At 44.6% G+C, this 14,888-nt stretch overlaps 1 protein-coding gene across 1 annotated transcript in view; it reads left to right on the forward strand.

Moving 5' to 3' along the window:
- KCNAB1 (potassium voltage-gated channel subfamily A regulatory beta subunit 1) overlaps nt 1–14,888 on the forward strand; it is a 160,832-nt gene that overhangs the window by 128,889 nt on the left and 17,055 nt on the right. The window contains exons 7-8 of the mRNA XM_053390342.1: nt 3,168–3,211; nt 5,487–5,573. Coding sequence (XP_053246317.1) covers nt 3,168–3,211; nt 5,487–5,573 — 131 coding nt within the window. The remainder of the gene's footprint in view (nt 1–3,167; nt 3,212–5,486; nt 5,574–14,888) is intronic.

Below are 14,888 nucleotides of genomic sequence, written 5' to 3' on the forward strand. Positions count from 1 at the left end.
ACTTGGAACGCCCTCCAATCAGATGTCAAAAAAATAAACAACTATATGACATTTAGATGACATCTGAAAGCAGCCCCGTTTAGGGAAGTTTTTAATGACTGATGTTTTAATGCATTTTTAAAAAATGCAGCCAGATGGGTAGGGTAGAAATAATTTATTATTATTATTATTATTATTATTATTATTATTATTATTATTATCATCATCATCATTATCATTATTATCATTACTACTACTACTACTACTACTACTACTGTTGTGCCCAATCCACCCTTTGAACTGTAGGCAAAACTATTCAGAGTTGAATAGGCTTTAACTATTATTTTTTAAAAGTCATTTAAAATAAAAACACTTCATCTGATAGACAGAGTGAGGCAACTGATTTTAGGTGTCATAAAAGGGAAGGAAACAGTTAGTTACCGTATTTAATGTTTTGTTGTTGTATTTTTTTTACTGCCAGAGAGGGGCGCAGCGCTTGTGGGATTTTGCTGCCTTCCATGAGAAAATAATTTAAGAACATAAGAACAGGCCAACGGACCACCCGTCCCTCTAGTGCTTGAAGTCTGTAGGTGTCTGGTGAAGCAGAAACTAAAAATTCAAATCATACTTCTTAGATTGCAGACCACAAACAAGGTTGTTCCTGTCTAACTTCCAGCTGCAGCATGCAGGCTGGGGAAGAAAATGAACACAAGCACACACACAAAATCAAAAGCATGCTGATGAAGCAAAAAAAATATTTTTGCACTTTTAAAATGGCCATTTCAGGAACTGGGGGCAGGTAGTCATTGCCTTCTTTCCTGCTGCTCAGATGAGAGTTTAATCAGAATCCAGCTCCTTTCATAGCACGTCCTAGCTACGTAGGGGAGGAAATGGTCTCTTTGATACATAGGAATCTAATCCTGGATAATTAGCATGAAGATTTCCTTCTGGTGAATTAAGCTAAAATGCAGGCTTTGAATGTAGCCTACATGCCAAACATCTTTGAACTCCTTCATATTAAGTAAGGATGTCTGGCTGCTTGCCAGTTGGCAATTTTAGCTGCAATATAACTTTCCACGGACTTCCGAAACCGTGGGTGCGTGTGTTCAGAAACCCTTGTGTATCTTACTGCCAACACTCAGGCTCTTATTACAGACAGTAGAGTTGAAGGAGAAGGAAAGCAACACTGAAACTTATCGTTGTTCTTTTTTTAAAAAAAAAATTAACACAGAAAGAGAATTTTTGGTATTGCAGGGAGCTGCGTCACAAATTGGAGTTATTTGACTTCAGATTTCTGTTTTGTTAACGGAGAAATCTGAGGGCTCCCTTGGACAAAAAACAAGGACACCAGCCAGTAATACTTGAGCAAAACAGCAGCCAGTAGGCTTGGTCTTTATTGAAGACTGTCGCGACAGGACTCCCACCTGCCACAAGGTGGAACAAGATGGAAGCCCCAAACAAAAGAGAACCCAAACTTTTATTAGCTGCTAATCCCCATGTTACACCCCGCCCCAACTACATCACTAATACATCAAGATTACATCATGAAAGGGGAGGTCTGGTGGCAGTAATCTGAGCATCCTAGACCCTGCCCCATGGTTCTCCTTGCCCTCCACCAAACACCCATCAAGTGTAACAAAAGAGATCTTTACATTTCCCTGTTTCCCAGCCAAGTTAATCACACCCTTTTGTCTTTATCTGGGTTTTTTTATTTCTTGAATGGCTACCTGTCTGGCACTCAGGTATCAGGAGGCCAGGGATTATCACTCAGGCAGAGGGGCTGCTGAGTAGCTGAGCTCACATGTCTATATGAATTTCTGAAGTTTTCCCAGTGAGCCAGTACATAGATACATTTATCAGTGAATTGTTACATTTGGTATCGTGCAGCAAAGGCCCTTTGAATAGCTAGGAAGAAACTGTGATAAAGTGTTTTGTGGGGACAAATCACAAAAGTCACAAAAGTGATTGTGCTGATTTTGGTAGTGGGCTGCATGTGCATGATATCTGCTGGAGGGACAACACCCCCCCCCCCACCAACCTGTACATAAATTCCTGCAACAGTTTGAAAAGGCTTTTTTAAAAGGAAGTTGAAAATGGGCTTTCTAATTGAACCAAGAGGTTTTTGGTTGGTTTTATGTGCGAGAACACACACACACGCAAACAAACAAACACACACACTCAGAGAGACTAAACTGGTGTTCGGCTCTATCTTGGTATAAATGTTTTGTTATTGGATTACTACTGCTTGGGCATTATTTCTCGTATATGCTCTGTACAAATAGGGAGTGTTGCTGTTTGAGCTTTCAAAACACCGAGGCCATTTAAGTAGGCTTGCCATATTTTGAAGAGCAAAACAAGAGAATGCTATGATGGCCATTCAAAGCAAATAAATGGAATTTGACCCAAATTTTACTCCTGAAAAAGAAGGACATGTCTGGGGAAAGGAGGACACACAGTCAGCGGTGGAGCGTATGCCCGCACTACCCAGGGTTGGCACGCTCCCAAGGGGGTGGGGCGCAGAGGGTGCCCTCCCAGGCGCAGGATAGCCGCTCAGGTGCACAGAGCGGCGTGTGCACCCTGCAGCCGGGGGCAGAGTGAGCTGCCGATGGCGGACATTTGGCGCGCCGCCCACCCGCGACTGCCAAATGTCACCCCCTCCCCCTCAGCAAAGACACCTGCGACGGTCCGCCCCCACCAGACACCCCTTCCTCCACCCCTGCACACAGCAGCCCTAATTTAGGGAGCCTGCTCTGCTTAAGAATTTTAACCTATCATCCCTGAGAGATTCCGGATTGCAACTGGGCTGGTCTTTTCAAATTCTCTGCCCTGGCAAACTATGCAGCGATACAGATACGTAACTATGAAAGGCCGGTTCCAGACTGAATTGTAAAAGCGTTCATGTAGAATTATTCATCTGTTGCTGAAGCCAAGGTTAACATTATATATATATATATATATATATATATATATATATATATATATATATATGCAATTGGATATAGCAATGTGTGATAATTGTTTTGGGATATCTGTTCAATATAGCCAGTTGTTTGCTTTAACCAGTAAGGTATTAGCTATTAGCGAAAGGTCCTATGAGACTATTTTTGAGGCAGCAGAATCCCATTTGTAAGTCAAAGGGTATGGAACAACAATGCTCACATGAAAATGTGTGCCTTTTCTCCTTGCAGAGCTGAAACAGAAAGAGGACTCTCAAGAAAACACATTATTGAAGGTATATCGTATGAATAAAAAATACTTGGTGTGCAAGTGATAATGTGTTATTATGGTAAAGTGCTTCCCATACATTTGGCCAGTGCTTTTGGGGGGGGGCGTGCAGGGGTATGCATACCCCTAAACATTTTGTGAATCTCAGTTTGGCCTCATTGAGGAGCAGTATTTGAATATGAGTAGGAAAATGAGTTTGACCAAACTGCGGGAGGCAGTGGAAGACAGGAGGGCCTGGCATACTCTGGTCCATGGGATCACAAAGAGTCAGACACGACTCAACAACTAAACAACAACAACAAGGAAAATGAGAGTACCCCTAAACATTATTTTAGAAAAAGCACTGCATTTCACATAATATTGCAATAGCCTTGGGCTCTACCCAGCTCAGGTATACTCAGAGTAGACCTACTGAAAGGAGTGGACTTAAGTTAAAGTACCCTCCAACATTTCTCCAATGAAAATAGGGACATCCTAAGGAAAAACAGGACATTCTGGGATCAAATCAGAAACCGGGGTGGTTTCTGTAAATCCGGGACTGTCCCTCAAAATTAGGGACACTTGGAGGGTCTGAGTGAATCATGTCCATTAATTTCAATGAATCTGAATAGTTGGCAACAACCCAATGAAGTTACTATTCCTGCATTGCTCTTCAGTTGCTTGCAAGTAAAGAGCTGAAGCTAGGAATTAGTGGCTTAAGATGTAATGAGTCCATGTTTAAGACCAGATATGTGCAGCTAGTGAGTCCTGCCTGTGGAAGCCCTGCATAAGAGCAATGGGACTTGCCCCCTTCTCCTACCCCATGCAACCCCCAATGGCTTGAAGAGAACCCCAGAACATTGGGTGGGAGAGGAGAAGGGGAGATTGTTCCACCTGGCAAGCCAAAACACTTGTCCGGATGGAACAATCACTTTGCCAGTAATGTGTACAAAAATACATATACTAAGGCAAACTGCGCATTAAAATGCATACTTTTCCGTGTCTAAGACAAGGGGCATTTTTTACTGAAAAAGAATGTTAAAAATCAGGGTTCGACTCATACATGGATAGTGCAGAGTGGGGACGGGCGATTTGTTTCAGCCGCGAGCAGCAGCTTGTCACTGGTGATTGGGTGGGTGCTTGGTGTCTGCGGCTAGGGCTGCTTAGGATTGGCTGTCGCTGTGGCAATTTGGTGGGTGGGTGGAGTCTGCGGCAAGGGCTCTTTTTGATTGGCTTCTGCTGCGACAATTGGGCGGGCGATTGCTGGCTTCCTGTGGCAAGCAGGCAGACGCTTGTTTGCTTTGTTGACGAGTGCAATTCTCAGCGTTTGTGAGTCAGGTGAGTGATCATTGGCATTCTGCCCCCCAAAAAAAAGCTCAGGGAAACCCTCCCCCCCCCAAAGCTCAACAACTCTGCGCCATCTCTGCCCCCCCATTTTCTTAAATTGTAGTCCCCCAAAATATACACGGGGGCGTGTTATACACAGAAAAATACGGTAAGTAAAAGTAGCATTCATGCATTGCATTGGAGGAAACGCACGCTTCAAAAATATGCATATTAGGTAAAACTGCATACAAAAATGTACATACTGGGAGAATTTCGTGCTAAAATGCTGGCGAATTTGCTGGAGGACCTTTTTCACTTAAAATAATAATAATCACAAACTGACATAGAAATGAAGAAGAACTGAACTTAAGATTTGGAAAACTGAAAGAAATCAAAATTCACAGGCATTTGCTCATCCCTGCTGCAGGGATGCCTGTTTGGAATCTGCCTTCGGCAGCATTGTACCAGGTTGGAAATCATGACTGTATATTAGAGTGCCAGATTCACCTCCAGATTTTAAATCCTAGTGGTTCACTGATTGGCAGGGCTTAATTCCATGGAACAATACCAGTGCAGTCTTGCAGGGAGAGGCGGAGTATGCAAAATAATTCACTCTGACACGATTTTGATTAGACTTACTGTGAAACAAAATCTGCGCTATCAGCTTTGTCCCCCGAGGCTACAGTTTGACAAGCGCAGAAGGATACTGTGGTTAAATGGTTGTTGACTCCAATCCAAGTTTCAATGTAATTATGATTTCCAAAAAATTAAAAAATGTGGAGGGCCATGAATTCTGTATAAACTCATGCTTTGGTTGTTTTAATAGACAGCATAACGTCACTGATCTCTAGAGCAGATTTAAAGATGGTTCAGGCCCATGATACTTTTGAGTCATCAGATTCTTTGTCATGGGTTCCACACATCGTCTTCTCTCTTTTTCTCTCTCTCTTTCTAACGCTTCCTTATTTTACTTCTAGGATTAAAAGGCTCACTCCAGAGGCTGCAGCTTGAGTATGTGGACGTCGTCTTTGCAAATCGACCAGACAATAATACCCCAATGGAAGGTTAGTGAGAGATTTAATAAAAGTTTTTGCTTGACTGGCCCCAGCTCAGGAGCTTATACCAATAGGAAAATGGCTCTCCTCAGGTATTCAGGTGAGGGAAATTACTTGAAAAACATTTCAATCTTAATCTCTTGGAGTCTTTCACATTTTCACTCTTGAGAAAGTTGTGTGTGGACTCAGCTCTGCGGAAGAATGCGTTAACTGTGTCTATAACCCCAGGGCCAGATTATTAATATCCCCAAAGCAACTTTGATGCCATCCACTCCATGTATGTAAATATTTCTTTTTCCTGACATAGTCAAACAAATTAAAGTTGGCTGCAGGGGTTAGTTTGTGTTTTCGCAATTTCTTTTCAGCCTCAGTCGCCAACCATGGAAATAAAACGTTACAGAGATTGTGGTCACAATCCAAACTATAGAAAGCCAGTGTTGTTTACACGGGAGTAAATTATTTTGATGTATCTTACCATTGTTCAGCTCAGAGGGAAAATAAGCATTTAAAATAAAGCTTTTTGCCAACGTAGTTTCTGCTGGTTTGCTAGATCTCATGACCAGACTGAATGGAGTGTGAAATCATAGCAAGTCTCCTTTTGCCACACCCTAATAACACCACTTTTAAGGGATTTACCCCAGCCTCGGCTGAGTCCCAGCTGAACTGGCTGAGCTGGGATAGAGGACTTGCACCAGAGTATCTCCATCTCAGCCAGGATAAAGGACTTACAGTCAGTTTACCTCTCCTGAGCCCAGGCTCAGCTGGAGAACTCCTTATTCCAAACACATAATCTGCGACATGGGCTTTTGTTTCCCCCCAAATGCACAGATCAGGCACAATTTCCTACATGTAGATTAATCTCTGCGTAGATGAATTTGTAAGACGTTGCAAAGCAAAATGATGCAGCCCTTTAGTGTAAATTGGAACAAATGCCAATATCAATTTCTGAAAGGCTGCTTTGATGTGATGCTTGCTGACAATGCCCTACGGTTGTAGGGTTGAGAGTTTTCACTGGAGACGGAGTCTAGTGCAAATTTGCCAGCAGTTGATGAGGTCACGGAGCATAACATGTCTTGTATCTTGGAGGGAGACATAACCTTTTTGCTCAGTCAGTTATAATATATAGAAAGATAAGAAAACAGGCCTGCAATATTGCACATAGCTAAAACCTCTTAAAGCCCAGTAGCCTACTAACTATGAAGATAATTGAAGTCAATGGGATTTGAGACGCCTAACTTTGTACAGGATTGCAATCATGGTACATATAACATTGAGTTGTTATATATAACATTAAGTTGTGTGTGTGTGTGTGTGTGTGTGTGTGTGTGTGAGAGAGAGAGAGAGAGAGAGAGAGAGAGAGAGAGAGAGAGAGAGAGAAGGGAGGGTGACATTCACATAGTTGGCCAAGAAGCATGGAGTTTACCCTGACTCTTGTTAGCTGGAGAAGTACCAGGCTGCCTTCTTGCGATTCCCTTTTTTGTCAAGTGCTAGTTTCTGACGGCCGTGTGCTTCTGTACCAATACCCCTCTCAGCTGTTAGCATTCTGCTTTGTCTATTTTGACCCTGGATGTTCTGTGCCATCTGCTTCGCGCTTTCTCAAGCATCTCCCGTCCAGGTTGTAAGCTTCCCACTTTGAACTGTGAGCACCTGTTTTTCTTAAGAGAAATGTACCACATCAAGGGATTGAGGCAGTATAACTTAAAGGGCCATAAACATCCTGTGATTCTACACACACTAAGAGCGGAGGAAATCCTGTGTGGCAAAAAGGTGGGTTTTTGCAGCTTTGGCAGGTGGATTGGAGAAAGGTAGCCTTTATCTCCCTTCTACAGCCATAAGCTAAGGGCTGTTTTGGAGCATAAAAACTAGGAAGGCTGATGCAACAGCTCACCAGTTATACAAGGGAAAGGAAGGGAATGGGGGCTTCCTGTGTCCTGCTTTTGAGGAAAAGTATTACGCATTGGCTCCACTGGTGAAAGGCACAGTTTGTGCTGCTGTAACTGAAGCTAATCCATACTATAAATGGCTTCAGCCCAGTATACCTAATAATAATAATAATAATAATAATAATAATAATAATAATAATAATTTATACCCCGTTCAGCCTGGGCACTGAGGTCCAATTCCGAGGGCCTTCTGGCGGTTCCCTCACTGCGGGAAGTGTGGTTACAGGGAACCAGGCACAGGGCCTTCCTGGTAGTGGCCCCCACCCTGTGGAATGCCCTCTCATCAGATGTCAAGGAAATAAACAACTATCTGACTTTTAGAAGACGTCTGAAGGCAGCCGTGTTTAGGGAAGTTTTTAATGTCTGGTGTTTTATTGCATTATTATTATTATTATTATTATTATTATTATTATTATTATTATTTCCCCACTCAGCGGCCCCCTGAAATTCAGCCAGAAGGTCATATGCCCCCCAGACTGAAAAAGGTTCCCCACGCCTGCTATACACACTTACCAGAGAGTAAGTCCTACTGAATTCACTGGGGCTAAACTTCTAAATAGACAAAAGTGCAAAGGGTTGTGCTGCAAGATTTACCGTATTTTTCGCACCATAGGACGCACTTTTCCCCCTCCAAAAATGAAGGGGAAATGTGTTTGCGTCCTATGGTGCGAATGCAGGCTTTCGCTGAAGCCTGGAGAGCGAGAGGCATCGGTGCGCACCGACCTCTCTCGCTCTCCAGGCTTCAGGAAGCTATCCGCAAGCCTTGCAAGCCCGGCGGGAGTTCCCGCGGGCTCACAAGGCTTGCGGGCAGCAGCCTGCAGCCCCGGCGAGTGTCCGCAAGCCTTGCGCGCCCGGCGGGAGGTCCCGACAGGCGCGCGAGGCTTGGGGCGGCAGCCTGTCACCCGAAGCACGGGGAGCCCTCCAGAGGGCTCCCCGTGCTTCGGGCGAGTGTTCGCAAGGCTTGGGGCGGCAGCCGCGGCTGGGGGGGGGAATAATTTTTTTTTATTCATTCCCCCCCCAAAAAAAATGAGGTGCGTCCTATGGGCCGGTGCGCCCTATAGGACGAAAAATACGGTATTTAGTCCGGTGACACCCCTGATACAGCCTCTATAGTGACCGCTCAGGCAGCATCACCCTCCTCACCTTCTGCCACAAGCCACAGGGCTGCAGCACCTTTTCGAAGCCTCCCTCCCTGTTTGCTTCTGCAGACGTACAGGCAATTGCCCAGCCTCTTCGTTGCACTTACACGCAAGCAGTAAAAGCCCTTTCGTGACTCATCCCATTAATCCTCAGCAGGGATAACTACACATCAGAGAGCAGATGATGGAGGAGGGAGGTTTGTCAGCTCCGTCTACACATTTTTGCAGCTCCCCCTCTTGGTTATAGTGACAAGTATTTATGCTTCCACTAAGTGCTTCCACTTGAGGCACTGAAGACAATTTGAAATATTGCCAGCAGAATGGCAACACCTCTGACAGCCATCTGTGCAACCCAGAAGGTGAGAATAATTCAAAGAGAGACTGTCGGTGCAATCCTATACATGTTGACCCAGAAGTAAATCTCATTAAGTCACATGGAGCTTCATCCTGGGTAACTAGGTGTGGGATTGCAGCCTTAGCTTTAGGGACATTTCTTTCCTACAGTCAACTCTTCACGGTTCGCCTAGTAAGCTGCTCCTACCATTGAACAAGCTGTACAATGTATGGCAGCAGCAGAACTTGCACTGTCTTTGCTGCTTGCTGTCAGCGACTCAGCTCTTTAGCGGATGATCTTGACCTTTCCCAGCAGCCTTCATGGCTGTTCCACAAGTCAACATGGCACTTCTTTTCTTGCTGCTTTTGACAAAGTGCAAAAGAATCTTTTGAGCAAATAGCGGAATGCCAGAGAGAAGCCTTTTAATGTTACGCTTTCACAAAGCTTTCGCAGCATTAGCAATGATGAGCCATGCTAAATTTGTAGCATTTTGTCAGGGCATCAGCACTAAACCTGTGTGCTAGATTCAGAACCAAATCAGGCCGATTCATGCGGGGAACTGGGCTTGGGCCAAGTCAGGTTGAGACAGCCCCAGACAAGATGTAAGTACTGCTGTAGAACAGGAATGGGGAAGCTCAGGCCTTGGGGGCCAAATCTTCCTGTTCCCCCTCCGCTCCCCAGCATCCTTTTTCAGCAACTGAATTTGGAAGGGTTGAAAACGCTTTTTAGTTTTTGCTATCTGATGCTCCATAATGTGGAGTCAGAAACCCATGCTGATCTATTACAAATCGCGCAGAGCTCTATTTATTGCTGCTGCTGTTATTTATGTCATTTATGAATTTCTTCCCATGAGGTGTCACTAAGTGATTTATAATACTATATATTATACTATACCTCTCTCTCTCTCTATCTATCTATCTATCATCTATCTATATCAGATACATATCTAAAAATAGTGAAAGTGATTGCATTTTTAAAAACAATTTTCAAAGGTAAAGGTAAAGAGACCCCTGACCATTAGGTCCAGTCGTGGATGACTCTGGGGTTGCGCGCTCATCTCGCTTTATTGGCCGAGGGAGCCGGCGTACAGCTTCCGGGTCATGTGGCCAGCATGACTAAGCCACTTCTGGCAAACCAGAGCAGTGCATGGAAACACCATTTACCTTCTCGCCGGAGTAGTACCTATTTATCTACTTGCACTTTTGACGTGCTTTCGAACTGCTAGGTTGGCAGGAGCAGGGACCAAGCAACGGGAGCTCACCCCGTCATGGGGATTCGAACCACCGACCTTCTGATCGGCAAGCCCTAGGCTCTGTGGTTTAGCCCACAGTGCCACTGCATTTAAAAACGATTTTTAAATATATATAAATATAAACAGTTTAAAGCAACAGCACATACGGAAAATAAAATCAGTTCCAAGACGGGTACCAACTGGGACAATTATTTTAGAAAGTTTGTTGAAAGAGGGATTTGTTTAGGGTTGCCATATTTTGAAGAGCAAAAAAAAAGAGGACACATTCGTTGACTTCCACATTTAACTATGGATCGCTATGATGACTCTACCCATGAAAAAGAGGATGTGTCCTGAGAAAAGAGGGCATATGACAATCTACCCATGGATCCCAGTCTATCTTCTGCACACCCTGCTTCAGGAACAGCAACAATCTTAAGGGGTAGTGGAAGAGGAACGAGGTTTGCCTTCAAGCTTTTGATCCTTCTCAATCCTACTCTTCCTTCTTCAGGCTTGATTTATTGCCAAGCATCACTTGTTCCACCCTCTCACCATCTCCTCCTGCTGCCTCATGACATCCCCCCTATGGGCATATCTGAGGGGTTAATACGTGAATCGGTGGCGGCGGCAGCGAAATAAGTCAATCTCTGGGTGAGGGAAGAATAATGGAGATCGCACTTCATTGTTCACATTCTAGACTGACAGGGAATTAAGCAGTTCGTGGGAGGCTGCACACACGCACATGCGCGCACACGCGGCAGATAGACAAGAGAAAACAAAGAGCTCCACATGGTGTTTGTGATAATTACATCCCTTGCACCGCTGTCTTTTGGAAATACTCTCGCTGCGTGGCTGCTCATGTGATTTGAGTGTCACACAGAAAGGAGGGTTGCTATGATTTGCTGGCAAGAGAGAGGGAGCGTCTGTGCTAGTTTAATATCCATGGAACTGTAATTGACAGAGTGGACGGGGAGGAGGCTGAGCTCTTTTAGCCCATTTACAACAGTAGTCGGGGACCTGGGACGGCTCAATTGGTAGAGCAGGAGACTCTTAAATCTAAGGGTCGCGGGTTTGAGCCCCGTGTTGCGCAAAAGATTCGTGCATCGCGGGGGGTTGGACCAGAATTCTATTCTATTATCTATGTTACATGTCACAAATGGCATTGAAGATGCCGAGGAGAATAACACTCTAATTGTTATGAGTTTGGGGCCATGGGGGAGCTTTCTATACCTTCTGTGCAAGACCCTTCTAACCCCTGGATCCATCAAATGTTGAAATATAAGCCAGTCTAGCTTCATGTGTTGGCGATAGCCTGGGTGATGGGCCGTTAAAGGAAACAAAGGAAAGGGGCTCTGTGTGAGATGGCAAATGGCTGGGGTCCCTCCCAGCTTGTGGCTAGTTAGAAGGACAAAGTTCTTTAGAGTTTTAGAGCAGAGTTTGGAAGTGATGTGGCCTACAATTAAAGCAGCAAACTGGAGCAGCATTGGAGAGCAATGTTTGATTTCTGTTTGAATCCAAGGCTGCAAAAATGGGAGAAACAAGACCCTTTTGATGGTGTTAATGCTGCAGACCCCTCCATTGTAGGCTCAGGTTGTACATATGTGGAAATAAACCATATATCATATAGACATCACAGTCTCTGTGGAAACAGGAACCCTGGGTAAGCACCTGGGGCCCCTGGAATCTTGCACTGTTCAGAGATTAGAGGGACGTGCAACAATACTGAGGGGGGCAGGAACTCCGAACATTTCAAAATACTTTGTTTCCGTCCTCCTCTTTTGTGAATATCTTTCTCGTTACTCCTTTCTGGACACGCAGTAATCAGAGGCATCGCTTTCTTTCTATATCAGAAGTGTAGAGAATAAGGTTGAAATCCTATATCCATTGGTGTAACTTCCAATGTAGTCCACAGGAATTAGTTCCAAATAAATGTGCATAGGATCTTGCTAATAGGGAAGGCAGAGGTAATTTGTTGGCATCCCTACCATGTGTGGAGTTTCCATGGCAACGGTGCACTCTATGTCACTCTGAACTGCTCGTGTGTGTGTGTGTGTGTGTGTGTGTGTGTGCGCGCGCGCGCGAGTTCTGATGCTCTGGCCCTGAGGGATGAAGCCATCTTTTGGCTTGTTATGTGTTTTCTTTTTCTAAATGGATGCTTTGCAATTAAGACTGAATGCGATATTCCATCCCAACGAGCCACGGTGCCCAAGTACAGCAACACCTTTGGCTACTGGAAGCTGCATTTACTATTATGATTTGTTCGTTAAAAATCAGCAGCACTGGAATTGGTCTGAAGCGAGATAGGATAGCAATGGCAAGAGACTAGAAACTGCAGGACTGCAGGTTCCAATGGTTTCTCCAGCTGAATGAAAGGCTCAACGATATGGAGGTTGTGATGTGTTGTCTACAGTATTTGAGTGTTTCCTGCTTCTGTTGTATATGTATTATTTCTTTTGACTGTAGGTGTTTTGCCTGGGGTGGGGGGCGGGCTGCAGGGGTGGTTCTGAGAATTGCCAGTTTTTCTTCTGTGGAATGCGGATTTTGTAGTACCCACAACTATCGCAGTCCCTGGTTTGAAAGCTAGGGCCTTCCTCTCAGAAAGATGAGCATGATGAGGACCGAGGATGATAAAAGAACATCATGGACTCTCCTTCATTGAAGGTTTTTCAACAGAGGTTGCATCTAGCAGACTCTTTGAACCCTTTCCAACTCCACAATTCTTTGGTTCTATGAAAAAAGACCTAGTTCATACTGTTTCACACCTTTGCTGCCTAATTACTGTGAAATGGGTTCATATTATGATGGCTTTATCTTGAAACATCGGAGGTACCCATGAGATGTAATGTGGGGAGATCCATGACTGACAGGTCCTGTTACTCTTGAGGGTCAGGGAAGTAACACTCTCAAAGAGAGTATGTTCAGCTTTAATAATAATAATAATAATAATAATAATAATAATAATAATAATTTATTTATTTATATTTCCTCAGCCACTCTGGGCGGCTTCCAACAGAATATTAAAATACAATAGTCTATTAAACATTAAAAGCTTCCCTAAACAGGGCTGCCTTCAGGTGTCTTCTAAAAGTCTGGTAGTTGTTTTTCTCTTTGACATCTAGTGGGAAAGCGTTCCACAGGGCAGGTGCCACTACTGAGAAGGCCCTCTGCCTGGTTCCCTGTAACTTCACCTCTCGCAGTGAGGGAACCACCAGAAGGCCCTTGGCACTGGACCTCAGTGTCCGGGCAGAATGATGGGGGTGGAGATGCTCCTTCAGCTATACTGGGCCGAGGCCGTTTAGGGCTTTAAAGGTCAGCACCAACACTTTGAATTGTGCTCGGAAACATAATGGGAGCCAGTGTAGGTCTTTCAAGACCAGTGTTATGTGGCCTCAGCGGCCGCTCCCAATCACCTGTCTAGCTGCCGCATTCTGGATTAGTTGTATTTTCCCTCCCCTAAGACCAAAGGTTGGCAACTCTGTGTTGATTGATACGGTTTTCCTCATTCAAGCAAAGATTGTGCAGCAAGATATAAAAGAGTTAACTTCCAAAAAGCAACAATGCCTTGAATAAAAATAAATGGCTGGGGCATGGGAGATAATAAACTCTACAGTGAAAAATTCCTGGAGGCGTTAAGAAGTTCTAATGTAATCATCCCCTGCGCTGTCAACTCAGTAGATGGATGACTAAGCGAGGCCCATAGAAACTGGCAGTTTCATTAAAGAAAAAACATGTATACTGTTTTCTGGTCACTAGTTGGCTTGGCTTTTCTGATCTTGCAGTGGTTTCAGAAAGCTCAGAGGGTTAGATGGAATGTATACTGGGATGTGGGAAGGGCAGCAGCAGCAGCAGCACTTTATTAACCCAATGTATGTGTCGCAGGATAGAAGAGAAAATAATGCGGTTGTTTTCAAACTGTCATACAATGATGGAGCTTGTGATTTGCATCCATGTTTGATCTCTGGCATCTCCAGTAAAAAGGACTAGGCAGCAGGTCATTGGAGAGAGGTCTGCTGGACACCATGGAGAGCCACAACCAACATGGCCAGCCCTAAGGGAGAAGGAGACAATGGCCTCAAAGAATTATAGAGCTGCCCTTAGCAGTCATCTAGCCTAACTCCCAGTTGTTGTTGTTGTTGTTGTTTAGTCATTTAGTCATCTCCGACTCTTCGTGACCCCATGGACCAGAGCATGCCAGGCACTCCTGTCTTCCACTGCCTCCCGCAGTTTGGTCAAACCCATGCTGGTAGCTTCGAGAATGTCCAACCATCTTGTCCTCTGTCGTCCCCTTCTCCTTGTGCCCTCCATCTTTCCCAGCGTCAGGGTCTTTTCCAGGGAATCTTTTCTTCTCATTAGGTGGCCAAAGTATTGGAGCCTCAGCTTCACGATCTGTCCTTCCAGTGGGCACTCAGGGCTGATTTCCTTAAGAATGGATAGGTTTGATCTTCTTGCAGTCCATGGGACTCTCAAGAGTCTCCTCCAGCACCATAATTCAAAAGCATCAATTCTTTGACGATCAGCCTTCCTTATGGTCCAGGTCTCACTTCCATACATCACTACTGGGGAAACCATAGCTTTAACTATACGGACCTTTGTTGGCAAGGTGATGTCTCTGCTTTAGAACTTGCTCCCTCAGGAGGCAGTGATGGCCACCAAGCTGGGTGGCTTTAAAAGAAGATT

The sequence above is a fragment of the Podarcis raffonei genome, chromosome 5, assembly GCF_027172205.1.
Source record: "Podarcis raffonei isolate rPodRaf1 chromosome 5, rPodRaf1.pri, whole genome shotgun sequence".
Lineage (NCBI taxonomy): Eukaryota > Metazoa > Chordata > Lepidosauria > Squamata > Lacertidae > Podarcis > Podarcis raffonei.